Consider the following 23,952-nt stretch of genomic DNA (forward strand, 5'->3'; position numbering starts at 1 on the left):
CACTTCTAACTTACTACAAGATCAGTACAATGATCCACTTGCCCAGTCTCCAGCAACCATCTAAATCTAAAAATGAACTGAATTTCCCTGTTGTTAGCTTTCATAGTGCATCACTATCACCCTGTAACTAGAACTGGAAGAATATAGTGATGATTTAGGACCAATTTGGTTGGTTTTTTTCCTCACAAATTGATTGCCACTTCCTTTTTCAACATGAAGCAAAGTGTAACCTTGTCCCCTTCCAGCAGTAGCAAGGGAAGATGTATGACAAGGCCTTTTGGAAGACTGGTTACTCAAGTTCATGTTGTGATGTGCTTTTGGAGTTGTGATAAGCTTCTGAGCTGGTTTCTTTAGAAGCAGAGTGACTGCTCTCCACATTTTGCTGGAAAAATAGGTCTTTTAAATAACAAAATCTTATGGAGTTTATTCTACTGTATGAGAGGCTTTGTGTCCTCAATGGGGATCTTTTTTGTGGATTCCAACAAAAGAGCATCTCCTGCAACTCTGCATTGCTTTCCGTTAATAGTAATTTTTTATTTTGAATTCAGTCAAAGATGTCCGCAGTGGAACTGCAAAAAGATTTTTATTGGCATTGTTCTGAAGTTTTTGTCAAGTGCTATCATTAACAGCTTGTTTTGTCATTGTTTCCATAATTCCCTTAGGAATATAACAGCAAAATCAGTAACTACAGGCTATGCCTTTGATTTTTTGGAGCAGGAAGATGGAACTAGTAGTACTCTTTACCCGTCACTGTAACAGCTGAATCTTCTCTGTGAGAATGAATAAGAAAAATTGCTTCTTCTGTCAAACTTAGCTATTCATGTGAGATTGTTTCACTTTTAGCCAAAGAATAAAGATCTTATTTTTTATTATTTTTAAAAATATAATTTTATTCTGACAAATAGCTAGAGATTCTGGAAATACTAGTTATTTCCTTGAAAGAATTTTGGAAGATTAAGATACAAAGAGCAGATTACTTGAAAACATAGCTTGAAAACTGAGAAGGCTGCTCGTCTAAATGTCCATCTTCAATTCAAAATGTTTTCTTTTCTTCCAGACTTTCTAGTCCATATGTCATTGTTAAAGAAATCTGCTTATTTATTTGGTTATTTTCCCTGTCACTTATGAAGATAATGAATTTCTTTTTATTTTTCCATCACATGCTAACAAGACTTCTTAGAACTTCTTTTTTGAGCGATTTTCTTGGTCTAGAAGGAGACTGTGTTAAATCTCATTTTTCTTTATTTTTCCTGAGGATCAATTTTTTCCCCATTTTCTTGCTTACAAGTGCTTCTGCCCCACTGTTCTCTTAAATTAATAAATTTAAGAGAACTAAATACTTAGCTGAATTTAGTGAGCTGAGTATTTCTTTGTGCCAGCTGTATTTTGAGGAATTTTGGATTTTAACTTTCAGACTATTTTTCTGTCTTTTCAGGTCTCTGGATGGCAGACTCTGAAAAGAAATGCTGTTTTAAGAGGTATGCCTCATGTAGGCCAAAATATTCTGGACTGGTTTCTATATAAATGATAAGGCTGTACTTCTGAGGAGTCCCTCTGCTGATCCTCTCTGTAATCTTGCATGAATAATAGTTTCAGTGCTGACATCTCTCTGCAATGTGAAAGCTTGTGCTGAGATATGCAGGCTTGTCATATCAATTTTAGTGGAGAGGTCTGTAATATGTTGCTTAACTTTTTGCTTGATCATCTTAGGAGAACACTGCCTTAGTGGACGAAGAGGGTGATGCACAAACAAAACAAGTCTACTTTCTGAAATGTTCATGTCCACTTTCAGCCATTCATGACTTTGTGTGTGTATGGGTTCGTTTGTTTGCTTGTTTTTTAATTGGAAATATAGTCCAGATTTTGTAAATGCCCTCACTCCCTTTTTGGTGTTTTGTAAGACATCCAGACAGTGAGAGGTTGACACTGTGCCAGCAGTGTGGTTTAAAATAATGTCAGTTAGATCCAAGATGAAGAAATACTAATCTTTTTTGCAAATGATCTTTTTTTCATGTTAGCTGAATGTTTGGAACATTTTCTGTGGTTTTTGGGGTTTCATGTTCCAGTACTGAAAGAAAGTTTCTCTTCTCTCTCCATTGTTGGTATGTTGTTTTTGAATAATTCGTTGCTTGGCAGCTGTTAAGAAAACTGTCTCTTCAAAATGGAATTCTTCTACCAGGTCTTCCATCCATTTCAAGCAGATGTGGTGGCGTATGTTAGAAAAGTAGGCTTTTTCTTTGTAAGAGAAGGATTGGTGTGTTTTCTTCTTTTAGCTTTTTTAAACAGGATCTCTCAATTCTTTTTAAGCACCTTGGAGGGCTTCCTATTTCTCTAAAGCAGTGCAATGCTGATTTGTTCTGCCTCCAAAATAATAACCAGGATGAAGTACTAACAACTTGGGTGAAGAGTGGCTCTTCAGCTATTGAAAAAGATCTTGGTGTTGCTCTTTTTTATGCAGTGTTTACAAAACTCCTAAAGAAAGTGATGCTGTGAATTAGGGAAGATATTATTGCTATTTTCTACACAACCTGTGGACAGAAATCAAGATGAGGTGTGCCTCCACTGCTCTTGGAGGTGCACACTTGTAGGATGAGAGGCATTGTACCCAAGTTACAATGTGGGAGATTCCTATGAGACAGTAGGAACATTTTTTGCCAGTGAGGGTGGTCAGGCACTGGAAAAGGCTGCCCAGAGAGGCTGTGGAATCTTAATTGTTAAACATTTTCTGAGTGAAGCTAGAATAGCCCACTGTAACTCTATTTACGTGGGCCTGCTTTGATTGCAAGGTTGGATTAGAGAAGCTTGAAGAGGTTACTTCATTATTTCCATAACATTATCCTATGAATCTGTGTAACATGTTGAAGGGACACTTTTTATGAATTTTACATTTCCTGTAAAAAAAGTTAAACAGTTGAGGCTCAGGTTGGTGTTTTGTGTGTCTTTTTTTTAGATGGGTTTTTGTTTTCTGGGGATTTTTTAGTTTGTGGAGGGGGGTTTGTTTTTGCTTTGCTTTGCTTTGTTTTTTGTTTTTGTTTTGGGTTTTTTTCGTGGGTTGGTTTTGTTTTTGATTGGTTGGTTAGTTAGTGAGTTGAGTAGAATTTTGTGATTAAAGAACTGAGGAGTGACTTCTTACTATTCCAGCAACATGGTTTTGAGGGAGACGTGTGGAAACCCAGGGCGCCATGAATATTTCTCTCTCTGCTCTGGGGTGCCCTGACCCCCAGGGGACCACTGAATTTGACCCTCATTCATTGAGAAAGTTTCCTAGACTTCAGGATAGACTAGAATCCACAAAAGTGTGAAATAGATTATAGAAAGTAGTGTAGGTGTATCACGAGGTGAGAAATTTTGGTTTTAGTATTTTTAGTATGTTGTGGATGGAAGCAACATGGAGGGCAGAGGGTGTCGTCCTGGATTTCTTCATGCTGCTTCTTCCTTCTTCTTCATGGGTTTGAGTAGCATTTTGTAATTGGGCAGAAAAGTCTGTATTGTGGGCCCTTTGGGATCAGTTATTGGGTTAAAAGGGAAAATAATCTGGGTGTCAGTTCTTAAATGGATAGTTTAATCTTAAAATACCTTGTAACAAGAGATGGTTAGCCATTTTGTGCCTTCTAATGAAAAGCTGCTGAACTCATAATAATGAGACTGTTTTACTGATAAGAAATAATAAAAACTTGAGTCCTAACACAAATTACTGTCTCAAGTGCCTTCAGTCTAGACCCAGAAAAACTGACAACTGGTGCCTCCACAGAGAAGAACTGTGTTTTTGCTCCAGTGTTTGTTGACTAAGTACAGAGCAAGACTTTAAATTTATTTAATCAAGTGTCACAGTTCAGTCAGTGCATTGAAAGTTTCAAGGTTATCTACAGTTCTTAAAGTTTGAGATTGCGTGCTGTCCAAGGTTACTATTTGAGGAGGTAAATCTCAGAAGAACTAACAATTTAATTAAGAAGAACTAAAGAATTTATGTTTTACAGAAATTTGGCTTTCTTGGCTTTGACTTTCTTAAAACTAAATTAAGGTATGGTATTTTCTCTTGTCTGCTAACTGCTGTGGGGGTTCAGTGGGGGCCTGAGCTTCACAGTGTTCAAATGAGCTATTAGGTTTGGAAAATGATACTGTAAATGTTCAGAATTTGGTCTGTCCTCTGAATTTACCTGTTTTTATATTGGATGGTAGCTTTCTGTGAAACTTTTGCTTATGAACTTGAGTGTGATCCTGTGATCCATGCTCAAGAAGCTCTTGAGCATGTCTCTTCTACAGTGCATGGTGGGTCACATTACAAAAGAAGGCAAATGTAAATTGTGTGTATTAAAGCTTTGTTATGCCTACTAAATCCTGCACAGTCTAGTGAATCTCTGTTAAAAAAAAAAAAGTGTCAATTGGGGGATAATGCTTTTGGTCTGATTTTTTTAAATATATATATGTTTTTAGGCAAGGAGGTATCAGCCTAGGTTGCACTTCGGAAAAGTAAGCTTATGTTTTATTATTGGTTCAAGCTGGTGTGCGTGACTTAAATGTCAACCCAATTCTGTGTGTTTTCTTTTTGCAGCAGCCAGGTTTAGATGTTGTGCTCATGCTAACTTCATTGAGTCAGCGTCTCTGATTTTCTAATGGTCATCAGCAGCTTGAGATCAGTCAATATAGTAAGAACTTCAGCTTGCTTAATACATGGATAGGCAGAGGTAGTAAATTCATTGGATCATATGATGATTCAGATTAGAAAAAGATCATGTCCTTCATGTAAGGTGGTTACCTGTAATAGGGTGTCAGGGAGTGGCATGACTTATGTCAGCAAAGACTTAAGTTGGGTATTGGGGAAAGGTTCTTCCCTCAGAGGGTGGTTGAGCACTGGAACAGGCTCCCCAGGGAAGTGGTCACTGCACCAAGCCTGACAGAGTTCAAGAAGGGTTCAGACAATATGCTCAGGCACATGAGACACGTTAGGGATGTCCTGTGCAGGACAGGATTTGGACTTGATTCCATGGGTCTCTTCCAAATTAGGATTTCTATATAATCCAGCTGCTCAAAGAAGAGTAGACTGAGGTCAGACCAAGTGGATCAGTGTGTTATCCAGGTATCTGTCTGTGCTTTTAAGCTGCATGGTTTCTTGGGAATATGTATTGAGATTTGTGTTGTTTTTGTTTTTAAGGTTAGATTACTTGTTTTGGAGGTATGTGAATTCATTTTTAGCTTTCTTTTCAGCACATAACTGTTTGAGAGATGAGAAGATGAGTTCTGTGAAAGAGATCATCAGGAATTCAGGTTTTAAAAAATATCCCCTTTTCAAAGGGAAGTTGTTTAAGGGAGACCTGGATTTGTCTGGAAAATAGAAAAATTGCTTGTGTGATTCTTAGTCAGACTTGATGTTTAGGATGTTGTGTAGTCTTGCTGTTTAGTTCCAGTTTGTATGAGATTACTGGCATGGATTTTGGTGGGGTGATAACAACTTGGCTGTCTTATATGATAAAAGTGGTGCTTAATTTCTGTTTGGCACTAGGCTGTAGAAACATGGGCATCTTGGGATGCCTTCCCAAGAGCAGATGTATGGTTCAAGTAGTGCTAGTACCCTGTCTGAACTGATACTGTATTCCAGATAGGAACATGAAAGACATCCTGTATTAGCCACCTATCCACATGGAGTGTTTCTTCTTAAGCATTGTGAGTAGTAGCCTAGCTTTGTATTTCCTAGTGTGACTGTGTATCATATTCAAATGCAATAATAAAGAGAAAAAAAAGTAGTTAATGATGAAATCTGCAATTATGTTATTTACTTCCCCTCAAGTGATACAGAACAGGCAGGTGAATAATGTGGAATTACTTTACATAATCTGGAATTACTTTATGTTTTTAATTAGTTGCTATGATTAGTGAATTTAATTTCTTATACCAGGTTGTAACATTAGTGTCTCTATTTTTCTTTATATGTGTCATTAGTTCTGCTAAATTTTTTTTTCTATTTCTCTCTAGGAAGCAATTCAAGTTTTCTGCAAAGTCTGAGCATTTATGTTATCTGACTGAACTGACATCTTGGTAATATGCCTATTTTTGCGAGCTTCTCTCTACCTTTCTAAATAGATATGAAGTGGTCTGGCCTTTTTTAAATTTTATTTTTATTAATTTTCAGATTTTTAGTAAGTCCTCTTGTTGTAACAGATTAACTGTTTTGAAAAGCAAGAGAGGCATTCTGAGTTCTTTGTTTTCCCAAGACTAGAGGATGTGGGTCACAATTGTAGAAGACACAGGCTTAAATAAAGTCTGACACTGATAGCTTGCTTACAAAGCCAGTTACCTCAAAAGCTGTGTTGTTTATTGGAGATTGAAGGTGTGCTGAAGCAACCATGGACTCTGCATGAGCAGAGAAGAGATCCTTCTCCTGTTTTAGTAGCTGCAAGAAGGCAGCAGGGGACAGGCCCTCTGGAGAAATGTCCTTCTGTAGGTTTTATCACCTTTTGAAGTGTCTACTGCCCTGGAAAGACCTCTTACCTTTCTGTTGCTTCTTCCAATAGTTCTTATTTTCAGTCCTTCAGACATCTAATGAGAGTGACTTTCTGTGCTCCTTCAAAAAACCAAATTTTCATAAGGTTGATTTGATAGGCTTGCTCTTGATATTTTAGAAGATACTCATTTTTCCAGTGCCAAAATGTGTATGATTTTTTTCCTATTAGGTTGGAAAAGTGTGTATTATTCTTGATATCCTCCTTTTTTCCCCTGGCACAATGGGCTTTATTACTATTTTGTATTATTTTTGCCTTTGTTGTATGGTTCAGTCATTGTTCTCATAATATTATACCCCATCTGAATTTTTTTGTTTGTTTATTTATGGTTCTTCTAGTGGCAGCATTTATCTCTACTGTTGGGAAGAAAAATTGTAATTTTTTTTCTAGAAAAAAAAACAATTTCTTTGCTTCAGATTTCACTGTTAAGTCTTTGGCTCTTCTGCCTTAGAAGTGCTTGGATTTCTGCCTGTGGTTATCCTGAACACCTTCTTCTGAATTCCTGTCTAGACAAGCAACTAGTTATATTGGTACTGCCTTTTTCAGGATCTGTTTAAGCTAATTTCTTTTTTGTCTGTCATGAATTGTGTTTTTTAGCATGCCCACTTTCAAATTAACTGGTGGCTTGATGCCATCCCTTGAGCTCTTCTTGAAGAGTGATGTTGAATAGCTCTTCCTTAGCACCACAGAAACCTATATACCTCATGTAGTAGTGTTTAATTGATGACCTCATCACTCACCTGAAAGGATTTAATGTGTGTCTGGTTTTCAGAGAGTTAAAAATAATTCTAAAATTAGGAAAGTAATTCAGGTTCTAAGTAAATGTTTTTCACCTACTTTGTCTACTGCAAAACCAAGCTGTTCTTTTATTCTTCTTTAATGGGAGGTCACTAGATTTATAACTAAATCTAAATCTCAAATTCTATAAAGTAATACTGATTTTTTTTCTCCCATTGTTTACTTCTTAACCATGAGAACTAGAAATCTTCCTAGTCTTTTTTGTATAGGACAATGCAGATTGGAATGGGTGGGTGTTGGATATGTTTCTCCATAGTTCACAGTGGAACATTTTGCACTTCTCTGCACTGGAATAGTTCAGATTGGTGTGGAAGTTTGCCATTTGATAGTTCTTTTTTCTTAGTACCACTTCACTGAACACAGGGGAAAAAAAAGATGACAAAATTAAAGATCAGACAACCTTGTTGCAATATTTCAGTGTGAAACTTAGGGAACATGTGTCACCATTCAAATTCTGAAATGTTTTCCAAACCGAGCTAGATGAAAACCAGTATTTGTGAGCCAGGGACAGTAAAATCACTTTAAAGGAAAACAGTGTAATTTGGTGACTTCCGCAGTACGAGAACCAAATATAGTAGGTTGTATGTAAGCAAGTATAGCCTGCTCTGTTAATTGACTAGAATGCTGGTCAAGTTCTGGTAATAGTACAATTTTCAAAATGTTTTGAAAAAAATAATAACAGCTATGTTTAAAATGTAACAGTTTATTTGTAAAGGCATGGGCTTTGTGTGGTGTATTCTCTCTAAGCAATTGGGGTTACTGCAAAAAAAAGTTAAATGAGCTTTTTAATTTTTGATTTCTAATATTTTTTCCTTTTAAAGATGTTTATGCAACCCCATGCTCAAAAGAAAGGAATGATGTTTAGTTCAAGTTTTAGCACAACCAGCTGCTCTTCTGCCAATGAAATTATTTTAATCTGTAATGTAGTGTTCAATTAACTTCTGTTTAAATAAAAGGGATTTCAGAAGGTTTACTTGCCAGCCCCATTGAGAGACACATTCAAAATTATGCTTTAATATAGTGACACAAGGCAAACACTTAAAAGTGTAGTTAAACTGAACAGTTGCTTTGACTTTTCAATTGTCAAAACACTTTTGAATCTGAAATTCACCCACTTTGAGGATTTTCTTCATATTTTGTGAGTTTTCTATCATAACTAGACGGAATATGATGACTCAAGCTACCAGGATAGTAGGGTTTTCATCTTAAATCTGAGTCTGTTGGTTGGTAAAGGAACTTATTAGTAGCCACTGGAAGGGCCATTTTCTATGCTCTTGCAGTACTGACTTGCAAAATAGTGTGGAGTTTACATTATTTAGTTTCTGTGAAGTCACATAAAAGTTAGTGCCACGACTGTGCACACACATCTGTATACATTGTACAAAAGTCTGAAGCTGGCTTAACACAAGTTAATAATTTATTCCCAAATGACTACAGCTGTGTTACTTTATGATACATCTCTTCCACAGACACCAAAGATGCTAACAAGGAAGATTAAGCTTTGGGACATTAATGCCCATATAACCTGTCGTCTGTGCAATGGATACCTGATCGATGCTACTACTGTAACAGAATGCTTGCATACTTGTAAGTAGAAATATAATTAAGTTAAAGTTGCTGACTTGCTTTCTATTTGTTTCTGGTTTTGGGTTTTTGGTTTTAAAACATTTTGTATGGTTTTCAGTTGAAATTTCAAATAGCTATTGTGCATCACCCAAAAAAGTATGTGTTTTACTAGACTGCTTTTCTTTAACAGTTGATTTGCTTTTTTAGCAAAGCAAATGGAGGGAACATTAAAGCTGTCCTGCATAAACTTGAAGCCATATACAATAATAGTGGTAATGTAACTATTCAAGAATGCAGTCTGTCTTCATGCTAAAGGAATGTGGAATACCTAGTTCTCTCTTCTGTGACAGTTGATGTAGCATATGCTCTCCACCTGGAACCTTTCAGATGTCTCTTTCTCTCCTGTTCCTCTGCAGAAAACAGAGTAGTTTATCGATAAAGAATAAGTATGTTGTATTGTATCCTAGAAAAAAGCTTGTATTCCAAAACATTGTGATAAATTAGTTGTTTGTTGATGAATTACTCCATGAATTTCTATTTTCATGTAAGCTAAGGATGACTTAAAACCTTGCAACCCATCCCATGTTTTAAAATTGTTCTGCCACAATATTTATGTTTATTCTGATAAAGCTAGTAGGTTGTTTAATTAGCTTAATGACTTAGTCCTAAATTTTCTTGGAAGGCAATTATTCTGTGACTGTGTATTTATCATAAAACAAAAAGTGTCGGCACACTTCACCTTTTATATCTGACAAAGGGGAAAGGCAATGTTCATGATTTGTCAGTGATTAGGTTTTTTATTGTATTCCATTTAGAAGCTCTGTTTATCAGCGGTGATGAATTTGTTGCACTTGTCACACTTCATGTTGTTCTGAATATCCTCATAGAATCTAGGATAGTAGAAGGGTTTGTTCTATGATTCTGAGAATCACAGAATGGTTCTAGAATCTATATTCAGTTGCCTGGTCATGGGCAGGGTCAGCATCTGCTGGATCAGGTTGTTCAAAGACCCATATAACTAGCCTTGAATGCTTCCAGTGATGGTACATCCACAGCTTCTTCGGGCAACCTGTGCCAGTTACCTGTGCCAGTTCTTTCTAATCTCTAATCTGAACCTATCTTCCTTCAGTTTGAAGGCATTCCCCCTTGTCTTGTCGGTACATGCCCCTGTACAAAGTTCATCCCCATCTCTCTTGTAGTGCCCTTCAACTTTTGGAAGACTGCTTTAAGGTCTCTCCAGAGCCTTCTTGCTTCCTATCTCAATTTCCATGCTATTGTTTTCACAGCTAGGCTTCTACTTAGTTTTGCCCAAATTTCTTTACTGCTGCTAGTTAGAAGAGTGTATCCCAAATGAGTATCATAACAAGGTAACATGGCTAACAGCTAGAGAGAGGTCATTTTTTATTGTTCTTTAAAAATAAAGCAGAGCCTCACAAATACCCCTCAGCTGATACTGTCTGCACCATCTCTTATATTTGCTTATGGAGGAAATACATAGATCCACAGCTCTACAGCACTTGCTGCAAAAGTCAGGAAATGCACCACACTACCTTTTCCTGCTGCTTTTTCTGGGGTTTTCTTTGGCTTGTTTCTCCCTTATTTTGACAATTTATATTTTATGAATGCTACTTCGCTCTGTGCCCTGTATAATAAGTTTTGTGGGAAGAGGCACAGAGTCCTTCCTGTGTTTTTAACAAAACTTCATACATGTTTGCATTGTTTGTATTGTGTAAGATATTGCTAATGATATATGTTCTGTAAAAGCATCCTTGCAAAATCCATCATGAAATTACCCTGTCTGTTGAGATAGTGAATTCTCTTCTAAGTCACACCACCTTGAAATTTTCATTCTCTTCTACTCAGAAACTGTACATTTTTCTTACCTTTTCAATTTTTCTCTCATTTACTGATCTTTAACCATTCAAAGACTCTTCAGTAGTAAATGAAGTTCTTGGGTCCTTTAGTGAAAGTAATTTGGAGGACCAAGGCCAGCCCTCTGGAGGAACAGGGCAAATTTTTGTAAAAATGAATTTAGGAGAAAGCAAAGTGTTTTCACTTTCTTTCCTACTTACTTCTCTGCTGTGGTTTTAGTTTGTTGGTGACAGGTAGGCCACTAAGTCGCCAAAAACTTCATTAGTAGTAACTAAAAAAAAAGTCAAGTCTTTTTTTAGTTTGTATCTGTTCCTTGATTAAAATTCTAGGCTACATGATACATGCTGGTCTTGTTAAACTTTGTGTTAATAATATCAGTTTTGTTAGTGTTTACAAAACTGACATTATAAACACAAAGTTTATAATGTTTCTATGTTTTGAAAGGGAAAACCTCACATTATGAAACGTATCATCTTCTGAATGCATCAGCATGATAAAAGGTCAACTTGAGCTAGATACAGAAATGAAAAAAGTCAAGAGAAGTGAAACTGTTAAAATAAAAAGTGAACATTAGCCTTGTCTGTTCCTGTTCCGATGAAACCTCTCTGATGTGTATAAGAAATCAGAAAATGTACAGCTCATGTCCACAATCAGTGCATGTATATCTGGGTAAACAGAGATCAGAGATACTGGAAAACCAAAGTAGTGCAAAATTCTAGAAGTAATATTGTTTCAGACCACAGAACAATTCCCATGTTGCCTGTCCATTACTCCAAAGACTTCTAGTTTCAGAAGAGTTTACAATCCTGACCTGACCCCAGAAAAAAAAGAACCTAGATGGCTGCAGCAGCCTTCATAAGCCATCTAATGGCATTTATTTGGATGCTCTGCTCAGACTGAAACCTGCCAGAACATTAGCTAACTTGTGACTAGTTCATTTTAGGAGTTAGTGTTTATTTAGTCCAAGCTGGAAGATGTACTAACATGAGATGATATTTTAGATATCACAGAATGCTTTGGGTTGGAAGGGAACTCTAAAAGTCACCTAATGCACTGCCACAGCAATGAGCAGGGGCATCTTCTATGGCATCAAGTTGCTCAGAGTCCTTGGTGAAGCTGTGCTGGCTGTCTGGAGTCACCTCCCTGTCCTTCACATGCCTTAGCACACCTTCTAGTACTCCACGGTCTTCCCAGGCACAGAGTTAAGGTAGACAGGTTGGTGATTTCCCGATCTCTCCCTTTCTACCACTTCCTAAAAGTGGAGGCAATGTTTCCCTTTTCCTGGTCACTGTGGATTTCACCTGACTGTCAGGACTGTCGCTGTTAGTCGCTTGGCAACTACATCAGCCAACTCGAGACCCTGGGACACATCTCGTCAGGTCTCAGAGACTTACGTGTATTCACATTCCCAGGTGTTTGTGAGTCTGATCTTTTCACACAGTCAAAGGGACTTTACACCCCCAGTGCCTCCTTTGCAGTTCATCTATGCAAGAGCTGTGGGAGGAGAAATTGCCAGAGAAGACTGGGGCAGAAAAATTGGATACCTCAGGCTTCACCTTGTTCATTGTTACTGATTTGCCAGTAATTTTTATCAGGGGTTTACACATTCTTTGACCTTCTTTTTGTGACATACTTATAAAAGCTCTTATAATGCTTCATATCCCTTGCCAAGTTCAGCTTCATTTGTGATTTGGCTTTTCTGACCCTTCCCTACCCAAGTTAGCAACATCCCTATACTCCTTCCAGGATACCTGTCCCTGCTTCCTCTGTCAGATTCTGCTTTTATTGACTTGGTAGGAATGGAGTTTGGCTTCACTTTTGCAAATGGATCTACTGTTCTGGCACTCTGCTGGAACAAACTGCTGTGCAGGATGAGGCTTTGTCTAACATCTGCCACCAACAGTGCTGTCATCCTAGGTGTGTAAATACACAACACAATGCAAAGTTATAGTACTTCATTTACTGTTACTTTTTTTTTAGTCAGTGGGTGTTTATGTAATTGTACTGTCTTCTTGTTTGAGAGGTAGATGGCACTATAGTTACAGAAATCCTTTTGTTTTGTGTGAAAAGTACATTAATACCAAGACTACATGAACTACTGCACTTCAAGAAAGCCTCCCTTCTTTTCTCCATACCTTTTCAGTTGCAACTTCAAGTGAGTGAGGATATCATTTAGTAGTGTATTTTATGAGTACTGTTTTGGGGCAGGAGAGTGGTGTATAAATAGTTTACTTTGAAAAAGATGGATGATTGTGTGTATACATATAGAAACATGCAGCTTAATAGTGAATCACTACTTAGCAACTCCTAGCAGGACATTTTACTAATAATGAAGGTCTGTGACAATGCAATTTTTTTTTTCTGGTGGAAGTTCAGCTGTAGTATACTCTGTGAAAGTTAGAATTAAAATGACACACAAGATATCCACTTTCCTGCTTTGGAATTCTTTTTGTGTGCTGCCACCACACACACTTGTTCTGTAGGTGTCCATGGTTAAAGCAAATATATTTTGTTTAGTATCTTAATGGCAAATAGTTCCTGTAATGCCATCCATGCAAGCTGAATGTTGACCTGCTAGAAATTGTTCTAGTAAATTTTGAAGTGAGATTTTGTGTTGTGTACTGTGCTAAGGTTTTTGATAGGTATAGATGCTCTAATTCTAGTGCATTCTTTCCCTGTATCAGGAAAATTTATGAAAGGTACTTGAAACTGTGTTCTGCAAGATTAGACATATTATGCAGAAAAATGAACTTCATGTAAATTTCAGTATTGTGCATTCTGTGACTGTATAAAAGCAGACTTCTGTTATGCTACTTTTATTCCTTTTTAATTGTGAATGTCTTTTTTACTAGTCTGTAGAAGCTGCCTAGTGAAATATTTGGAGGAAAACAACACCTGTCCAACCTGTAGGATTGTTATACATCAGAGCCACCCATTACAGTATATTGGGTAAGTATAAAAGCAGAAGTGCAAGTAGCTTCACTCTCGTCTGGTTCATCCCCTTTGATACAGTACAGCTTCTCTCAGAATTTTCGCTCTTGCTTATCAGCATGTTAAACATTGAAAAAGAAGTATGAAGGTGACTGAGAAGGAGATACAGAATGAAACTTCTGCTATGAGTTTGCAAGGCCTTAGCATGGCAGCTTGTTCCAGACTTAGAAACAAGTTAACTATACACTCAAATGTTTAATTTCTGTATAATTTTTAATGGGATATAGTCATTCCTCATTTTGTATGCTTGGGTTGTAAAAATTATATATATGAAACATTTGTAGGAATTACACTTTTACAAAATTATCAGAAATTACTCTCAGTTGAACAGTGCTTTTCCTTGTGACAGTAATAAGAGAAATAATTTTCAGCTTTATTGTTCAGTTAATCTTTCAAAGGTCTGCTTAGGTTGTAGGAACAGATAAGAATGTCATAGAATCATCATAGAATGGTTTGGGCTGGAAGGGACCTTTGAGATCATCTAGTTCAGGTTTCTCAAAGTTCCCTGAAGCCTGGACTGACACCCTGCTCCCCCCGCCCCCTCCTTTCTGGGGGTGGGGTATGCACAACTTCTCTGGACAATCTCTTCCAGCCTTGCCACTCCCACTGAAGAATTTCTACCTATTATCTAACCTATATCTGTCATCTTTTAGTTTAAAACCATTCCCCCTTGTCCTATGACTACATGCTTGTCTAAAAAGTCTATTTCCAGCCTTCTTTTGGGTTCCCTGCATGTACTGGAAGGCTGCTCTGACGGTTCCCTGCAGTCTTCCTTCTCCAGGCTCTACAGCTCCAACTCTATCAGCCTGTCTTCACATGAGAGGAGGTCATTTTCAATGCTCTCCTCATTTTCATGACTTTCCTCTGGACTCACTCTAACAGGTCCACATCCTTTGGGGCCCCAGAGCTGAAAGCACTGGTCTAGGTAGGGGCTTTTTACAGGCAGAGTAGAAGGACAGAATCACCTGCTTCAATCTGCTGACGAGTTTCTTTTGATGCAGCCTAGGTTGCAGTTGGCTTTCTGGACTGCTCTTGCACATTGCCAGGTCATGTTGATTTTTCCATTTGCTAATATCCCAAGTCCTTCCCCTCAGAGCTGCTCTCAGTCACTTCTCTGCCCAGCCTATATTTGTGGTTGGGATTACCCCAGTCCAGGTGCAGGACCTTGTACTTGGCCTTGTTGAACTTTGAGCTTCACATCAACCCACCTCCTAAGCATTACTTCCTTCCAGCATGTCTACTGCCCCATACAGCTTGGTGTTGCTGGCAAATTTGCTGAGGATGCCCCTCAATCCCACTGTCACTGACAAAGATGTTAAACAGCATTGATCTCAGTACTGACCCCTGAGGGACAGCACTTGTGACTGGTCTCCTCTTGGATATTGAACTGTTGATCACAACTCTTTTGAGTGCAACCATCCAGCCTTTCTTGATCCAGCAATTCCGTATGCACCAAGTGCTGCATTAGTCAAATCCAGATCTCTCCAGTTAGGGACAAGGATGTTGCGCAGGACAGCATCAAATGCTTTGCACAAGTCCAGGTAGATGCCATGACTCACCCTTTCCTCATCCACTGTCTCTGTAACCTCATCATAGAAGACCACCAAATTTGTCAGACACGGTTTGCTCATAGTGAAAGCCATGTTGGCTGTTGCCAGTCACCTCTTTATTTTCCATCTGCATTTGAATAGTCAAATTGCATGTTCACTAAGTATTTTTGTTGGCTTTTTTCCTCCTTTGCTTGTCAGAAAAGACATTCTTTTTCTTTTCCTTGAGTGCTTTCTTTCCTTTTTACTCCTGCTGATGAAAATACATTGTAATGGTATGTCTGCATTAGCTGTTGCATATCAAGTAGTGTTTTGTCTTCCATTATAAGGAACTTGTGTTTGTTCATAGCATTTTTCAACATGCCTTTCTCACTTCTATAACAATTGCGGAAGCAATGGTTTTAGCAAATGAGTATGATTGAACTTTTATAGAAAACTGTCAATGTCTATACACACATTGCTCAAGCTCATCCTCATTCAGGAGCCTGTAACTAAGTATACTAAGCATATTATAAATGCCTCCACATTTATAATATACACTCATACTCCTGTATGAGTGTATAATTAAAGGGACAGGTACATGCAAATAGGCAAGAATGAATAAATGACATGTAAGACAACATGTTTGCCTTGGTTCAAAAACCTGGTTTTTGTGCAAAAAGGGCCAGGAAACAACATGATATTGAGAGCAGCTAGAAGGCAATTTGTTATTTGTTTTTTATTGTTGAATACACTTCAACTTAAGTAAGCTGCTTAAATTAGTTGTAAAATATTGCCCATTGAAACTGAAACAGACTTTGTCCAGCCTAGTTTTGGATATATTTATTTACCTTTTTAAAAAAATAATTGACAGTCTGGAGTATCACAAGTGTTTGAAAATGGAGATTTAAACTCCTATTCATCTCTGTCTGAAAAATAGGTAAATCAAATGTGTCTCCTTGTTTACATTTCTAGATACTGTTAAATAGCATCAGAGTCTTAAATTCTTTGGTGCCTTAAAGATCATCTGTATGATCTAGTTCCAACCCCCAAATTGTCACCTCTGATTTAATGGTGGTGTCATACTTACATATTTTTGTTCAAATAATTTTGGCAATGTGTTTGCAGTCCATAAATGACACTTTATAATCTCAGCTTGTACAAATGAGATTGCTACTGGTGAAAATGACATGAATTTAGGGTAAGTGGTATTCTGAATCTTGTAGTGCTACTAAGAATATTGTAATTACTGCTTGTAAATGTCTTGATTTGTCACGATTTCTGTACTTGGTTACTGATCTCCACTGCTGCAGAGTGCTCATGTCAGGTGATGAGAAGCCTGAGACTACTCTTGTAGGCCTTTTCTGTTCAAATCCAATTCAGGACTTGATACTGCAGACACTTTTGAGATTATGACATTGCAGCAGCCAAGGCAGACACTTGAAATGTTTCTTATACTGTTTCTTAATTGGAATTTAATGTAGTACTTAATTTCTTTGAGACCCATCACTTATTTTAGATTAGAATAGGATTTTTCTAGGTGAGCTGGGGATTAAAGTTTAGAATCTTAACTGGCCCCACTGTCCTGCATTGGGATTGTTGACTTTTTTTCATTTGAGCCACACTACCTCTACAGGCTACTTAGCTAAATAATGTTTCTCACAGTTACTTTGTCCTTTTAAGAAAAAAGTAAAACTTAGTTGGTTGTGGTCTTTTTCTGTGAACTCATCTCATACATTTCAGAAGATCCTAGTAAAGATAATTAATCTAAAAATGTGAGAAATTAGTCTATAGGGGTGAGAAATAAGCTATTATTGATTCTTTTGTAATAAAAATGAGTTTATCTCTAAGTTGGAAAAGAGTTTTAGGTTATTATTATCATACTTGCCTTGTTGCAGAAGGACATACTCAGTGGGGTGAATTCTTCTACAGACTAGTTTTTCTCAAACTTTCATTTGTTTTCTGTCTTAGCTTGTACTTTTTCATAGTTTCTTTTGTGTTGCTGTTCTTTCTGGTTTGATAGAAATACTGATTGAGAAGTAAAATTCTTAGGTGAATTTAGAGATTTTTGCATATGGTTAGTACTGGAACTTTTTAAGAGAAATGTTTTCAATCAAGATCATGAACTTAAGCTTTTGATTTTGTTTCTGGTTTTTTGTTGTTTTTTTCCTTGCTAGTCATGACAGAACAATGCAAGATATTGTTTACAAACTTGTGCCAGGCCTCCAAGAAGGTAAGTTGTGGTGTGACCTTTTTAAAGGTCAGTTTGCACATACTTCTTTGACATTAAATATAAAATAAAGTTTCAAGTGATGAAAAGAGAGGCTGGGGGGGGTGCAACTGAGAAAAAATACAGTGGAAAATGAGACTCTTTCACTTGTGTAATTTTTAGCAATTAATTTAATTTCGTACCTGTACTAGCAGCAACTGAGTGTGGGGTTGGTGGGAGGCAACGTGGGATGTTTCTTCCAAAAGCAGTATTATGTAAAGCAGAATAGTCATTCAGCTTTCAAATGTTGCCATACCATAACTCTAATTTGTTTTTGTTATACCTGTTGTGCAAGCTTTCTAGAATTCTCAGAGGTAAAATGCAATTTTAAAATGCTTTTAGTTTGTGCTATTTTTGAGAGTTCTTTTTTGTTAGAGAACTTTCAATTACTGTTTTCATAATCCTCTTTGATGCTAGATCTGTTAAACTAAAGAAATACTTTATAAATATTGCTCAGTGGTTTTTTTTTGGTCTTAATGTATGTTAAAGTTTTCATTTAAATAGAGTATTTAAATCTATTGAAGCTGCTTTTTAACCAGAGCATTTCCAACTGTCAGTGTGATTAAATAGATATTTTAAAAATTATTTCTGAGATATTGAAAACCAGAACTATAAATAAAAATTCAAAATCAATGTTTTGACTGAAATACGGTCATATTCAAAATGGGGGATATTCAAAATTAGCTGTAGTATTTTAAATTCCATCTCATTCTAGCAGTAATAGTATAGTAGTAACTATACAGATTACTTTATGCTTTTCTAATTCTGAAAAATAAGATTAGGCATAACTTGATGCAATAGGAGAGATAGAAGACAGTAAATAATGACACCACTGCCACTTGTTGGCAGTCCTAAAGTGGGAAGGGATTTGGAATAACTTCATAAATGTTGCATTAGAACTTTATTACAGGAATTAATATTTGCAATTTTAAACAGCGGAAATGAAAAAGCAAAGGGAGTTTTATCACAAACTGGGCATGGAAGTTCCAGGGGATATCAAAGGGGAGACATGTTCTACAAAACAGCACCTAGATTCTCATCGAAATGGTAAATAGTCCTTTATTTATTCTGTCTTTGGTGGGTGACGTATAGTAAATTGATGAACAGATCTGTTTGAAGTATGTGCCCAGTGAGTACATTACAATCATTGTTTCGTAACAGCAAGGAATAGAGTCAGCATAGGATTGTTGCCTTGTCCCTTATTTCTGCACAGAATTTTTGGTTTTAGCTGTTAATAGCATGTTGCTTGTGGCAAAGTTGGTCTCCACAGCAGTGCCTGCATGGGGACTGTGAAATTACCCAGCTTCTGGGCTGCTAGCAGCTGAACTCCATAGGTGTTCTCCTCTTTCATGTCACGGGCTGTTGGCTGGAAGTGTTGCTTGAGCCGATAAGCACAATTTGGGGATAGCAAAGCTTATTCTATACTGCAGTCCTGAAACTTGCTGTTTTAATTGTATTAGCTCTATCAGATGCTGCTGAGTATGTATGGAGTTTATATATGGTAATAATATATATGTATCCCATATATCTGGGTTTTTTTGTCTAAGGTGAAACTAAAGCAGATGAAAATATAAATAAAGAAACTTCGGAGGAAAAACAGGAAGAAGATAATGACTACCACCGAAGTGATGAACAGGTAGGCTCATAGGGCATGCTCTAGTTTTATCTTCTGTTTTAGCTGTTGTGGTTTGGTAAGGTAACTTTGATAATCTAACAGAGAAGAAAATAAGTTTATTTCAAGGTACTTCTTCTGTTCTCTGATACAAACACGATACAGTTTGGGCAATGCTTTTTTGTAAGCATGAGGTTTTACCTTTGGATTTTGGCAGGAATGGAGAATACATTCAAATCTTCTTGCAAATATCTTTATATTTTTGACTGTTTATGAGTCTTCAAAGTTTGCTGTCAAAACAAATTAATGTAATTTTCTGCTTTCTACAGGAGTGCACCCCAGTGTTACCATCATACATTAAGCTGAATGTGTATTGGTAATTATGAATTAAACCACTGGCACTGTTAACACATTCAGTGCAGGTAGCTCAGAGTGCAGTTGCAATGAGAGCTGCACGCTGAGCTCTGGATGGGAGCCCGAGGCAAGAGGCCATGAACTGCCAACCTTTGGCACAGAAAGGGGCACAGGGACCTGTGGCACCAGCCTGGGGACTGGACAGTGAGACACAGAAGCAGCTGAGACCCCCAGACTTTGGTTCTGTGAGGGTATGAAAGCCCAGAGGTTCCTTTCTTCAGGGCCCCTTCTCCGAGTTACCAGCTGGAGCTGTTGTTATTTAGTTACTGCACCACAATTAAGCTGTTTGAAGGACCTGGATGTCTGAGACTCTGCTATGGGAAACCTGGGGTTGAGCTAGTAAGGAGTCCTGGCCTGAATGTGAGTGTGAGGGGTGTAGCTGTGAAGGGGCTTTTTTCCCAGCTTAGGTGGTGTGAATGTGACTGCCAGAGTGGCTCCTGGATGGCCAGACAGGTTTCCTTAACAGCAGTCTTACTAACTTATTACATATTTTGTTTTCAACCTTTAATACCAATACAGTGTTAGCCCTGAATCATAAAAATATTATAAAAGCAGGGAAGCCCACTGTTAAGTTTAGAACACAAAGCTTGTTTGAAGGTGAAACTTCCCTTTGGTATAAACAAGCCATGCCTTTTATGTTTTCTGGTTATGTGAGTCCAGAGTAACTTTAGCTTGGGTTAATTTTCTTCCCAGTTGCCATGTAAGGGAACTTTCAAAGGGATTGTACTTGTTACTAGATCCTCCTAGTGCAATACAAGCATACCATCACAAAGAGTTTAGACTGTAATGAATAGCTGCATGGGAGAAAAAGTGAGAATTTGAAATATTTGTCATATCATTTGTATTCATTCTTTTTAAACATGTTAAAATTAAACTAGATTAGCAGTTGCATTGACAGCAAGAAATTATGTTAGAAGCAACCATTAAGAATTGACAATGGTTTTCTTAATGGTTTTTTCAATGGTTTTCTTCTTCTTCTCTGTTTTCTTGCTCTAGCTTTTAACATATGGCCCTTTTAAGCTATTGACAACCTATGAATTTGGACTGAAGCAGCCTTGTTCCAACATCAAAAATTACTACTTGAACATATTTGTCTTATTACTTACCACTCGGCTTAGGAAATCTTAGAAAATGTGGTTTTCTTAATAGGCATTTCAGTTTAAAGAACACTAGTACTGTACTTTGCTGTATTGGATTAATAAAAATTGCATGTGGAATACATAAGGCTGCAGAAAATTGTTGCAGCCAACTCTTGATTTTTTGCCTTTTCCTGAAGGTAAGCATCTGCTTGGAGTGCAATAGCAGCAAACTGCGTGGATTGAAACGAAAATGGATTCGTTGCTCTGCACAAGCAACAGTCTTGCATCTAAAGAAGTTCATTGCCAAAAAACTCAACCTTTCTTCTTTTAATGAGGTAATCTTTTAATTTTTAAAAATAAGTTTACAGCTACAAAAACTTGAAAGGGGTGGGTTTGTTCCTTTGTAAAAGAATGTCTTTTATTCTGATTTTATTTTCAGAAAACAGAAGCATACACTGCTTCTTGAATGCTATATATGTTACATAGCAATTTTCTTATCCTTTCTTGGGTCTGTACAGGACTTTCCAGTTAGTTTGCAGTGCATCTTTTCATGTGCATTTATAAATAGTTGAGCAAAAAGGTTTGGTTATGTGCTTCCACATGTGTTTAAATGGACTCTGGCAAGATGATTTCTTTGATATATTGTAGTTGAGTTTATCTCAAACATTTTAGGAAGTTTGCACTCTACAGGGGCCAGACAGAAACACTTCAACAGTGAAGCCCCGTTGAAGAGAAAGCACTATAAATATGTTGTTCTTTTCTGTGCTCTTAGTGAAGCTCAGTCTGAAGTTGCTGCCTACCACAACCAGATTGTTATCAGATGCCTACTTTTCCCTGTCTTTACAGGGTATCATGAGAAGAATTTAAGTTGAAAGGTACAGAAAAAAAGGCAATACTTTGAACTTCTCCTAGATTCAAAAATTAAAAGTGGCAAACTATGAATGCAGCCCCTATTTATCACTTGGCTGGATCTTGGTAACAGTTTCTGGACATCTCAGTTGACTCTCAGCTTGACATCTCTCAAATCCATATTATGACACGGATTCACTGAATTTCATTAAGACATTTCATACAAATCAAATAATCTGCTTTCCAGTCCAGTATGTCAACACCTTGCTGCTCGATTTTGTCAACAGCCAATTTGCATCTCTATCATTTTTCCTCCATAGCTTCTGTACACTTCAAACTAACACTCTCTCTCTCTCTTATGGTTCAAGTATATCCCCAAACTCTGACAGTTTTCCTGAAACAAAACCATGTATCCCGTTTTGTCCTCAGCTGGCTCAGAGGTGGTTGACTCCTGGCTTTAGCCCAGCAGCTAGATAGCTACAAGGATTGTTCAAAAGGTTTTTTTTTTTAATATATTCTTTTGGTATATGCGAGTGTAAGCCCTCCGATGCAGTGTGCCAAGATGTGACTTAAGAATCTACTTGGTTTCTACTGAAAGAAAAACTTTTCTGGAGTACTGTTTAATTTTTGTTATCCCTTTCTGCCTTCTTAAAAATACATAAATGGTCATGTAATCATTGTACTAGTACTAAGTCATATAGAAGGAGAATTTGAGTACATGGTTACTTGGTTGCTTGATACAGACTATTTCAGGTTTGAGTTACTGCTATGTAAGTGGACGGCATGCACATTCAGGCCTTCCTGGGCTATGGGGTAAAACATTGTAACATAAGCCAACTTGGTGGAACTTGTTTTCATACATGTTCCCTGGTTTTAGTTCATGTTCAGATATTGTAGTTCAGCTGATTAGTAGTCATATGATCCCTCATACTTTTAGGTTGAGATCCTCCCTGTTTCTAATATCAAGATTTTTAAAAACAGAGATAGAAAACAAAAAATACCTGTTAAGTATCTGTAAAACCCCTATAAATGTAGCATATAAGTATATGGCAGACAATGTTTTTTTAAAAAAACCTCTGTCCTTGTAACAATGCCACCTAACTGGTCTTAGGTAAAAAAAATTTCATAGTATGCTAAATAACAGCTCTCTTTGAGATTTCTCTCCCCTTGTTCATGTATTCAAGCTTTTTAGAAGCATGTAAAGCTTTCAGGAAAGGACATTAGTATTGCTTGGGAAGATAAATCAAACATTAAATCCATATCATACTATATTTCTTAGGCAGGCATTGACATGGTCTTTCAGTACTTTATGTTGAGAGCAGATTTTATCTTGTCTTTCCTGGTATGATTTTTGTCTGCAGGGCAACTTCAGGATTACCAGTTCCAGTGTCTTCAGAGAAAATAAGTCTTGTCAAATGTATAGTAATATGTGAAATACATTGTTTGGTGCATTGGGTCCCAGTGAATTAACTGTCACCTTTATTTTGTCAGCTGGACATATTATGCAATGAAGAGATTCTTGGCAAGGACCATACGCTCAAGTTTGTAGTTGTTACTAGATGGAGATTTAAGGTATGACACAATGATTCAATGTAAATCATGAAATGGCCAAATAAAATGTTTATAAAATAGCGATAATTTGGAACTGTACTGCAGTATAGCTTTATAGAAGGTACTTTTATAAATATCTACTATGATATCCTTAGACACCAAGTATTTATTTGTTTCCAGTAAGTGAAGGAAAGGAGAATTAAGTATTCATTGGAAGAGAAAAGGGAACACTGTATTAGTTGTCAAATTGTTATCAAGTCTGTCAGAGGAAGTAGAAGCTACAAAAAGTGTTATTTTTAACCCCTTCAGGCAGTAAGAATGAGTAGCAAAACGGAACACTTAGGAGGAGAGTCAGTATATGTACACATGGAGTTACTGGAACAAGAAGTTTGTATTTGTAATGCAAAGCCAACACATTCTGAGCATACAGTGTACGCTGAGGTGAAATCACTTGGTGGCTTTGGATGCATATCTAGAAGAGGTCCGTGTGGGAGTAGAGAAGCATTTTTCTGTCTTGGAATTACAAAATAATTGACCTGTGTAAGAGTCACAGGGTAAAGTCAATGGTCAGTGTTAAAAATGCAGAGATGTCACAAGTGGAATCCTGCTGGAATCTGTTTCATATGGTGTTTCTGAATGACCTGGAAATGGTCTTTACAGTTCTGAATGACAGGTGATTAACAAACACCTGAAATTGAATGTAGCTATAGATAAAAGGATACAATGCAAACATTAGGGTTTTGTGGTGTAGCAGAGAGAACCAAACAGATTGATGTGCATCTATACAGTCTACTCTTCACCTGTGAGAGATCTGTGTAATTGTGAGTCATGTGGAAAGCAGAACTGTGAACTGCCCTCCCAAGTGAAAGAAGTGGTGGATGTAAAATGGAACTGAGACACGGAAGGTCCAGAACAAACAAGCTGAAGT

General features: G+C 37.2%; 1 protein-coding gene across 7 annotated transcripts in view; it reads left to right on the forward strand.

The window, feature by feature from the left end:
- The window catches only part of PCGF3 (polycomb group ring finger 3), a 55,422-nt gene that overhangs the window by 25,749 nt on the left and 5,721 nt on the right, over positions 1 to 23,952 (forward strand). For 2 of the 7 annotated variants that reach the window (XM_036402983.2, XM_054517864.1), the window contains 9 exons: positions 1,436 to 1,478; positions 5,971 to 6,033; positions 8,765 to 8,882; positions 13,586 to 13,682; positions 17,428 to 17,483; positions 18,456 to 18,566; positions 19,067 to 19,155; positions 20,822 to 20,959; positions 22,965 to 23,045. In XM_036402983.2, the coding sequence (XP_036258876.1) occupies positions 8,774 to 8,882; positions 13,586 to 13,682; positions 17,428 to 17,483; positions 18,456 to 18,566; positions 19,067 to 19,155; positions 20,822 to 20,959; positions 22,965 to 23,045 (681 nt within the window). In that variant the 5' untranslated portion in view covers positions 1,436 to 1,478; positions 5,971 to 6,033; positions 8,765 to 8,773. The remainder of the gene's footprint in view (positions 1 to 1,435; positions 1,479 to 5,970; positions 6,034 to 8,764; positions 8,883 to 13,585; positions 13,683 to 17,427; positions 17,484 to 18,455; positions 18,567 to 19,066; positions 19,156 to 20,821; positions 20,960 to 22,964; positions 23,046 to 23,952) is intronic. The other 5 variants (XM_054517863.1, XM_054517865.1, XM_036402985.2 and 2 more) reach the window with 3 other exon arrangements.

This window comes from Molothrus ater, chromosome Z (genome assembly GCF_012460135.2).
Source record: "Molothrus ater isolate BHLD 08-10-18 breed brown headed cowbird chromosome Z, BPBGC_Mater_1.1, whole genome shotgun sequence".
In the NCBI taxonomy this organism is placed as follows: domain Eukaryota; kingdom Metazoa; phylum Chordata; class Aves; order Passeriformes; family Icteridae; genus Molothrus; species Molothrus ater.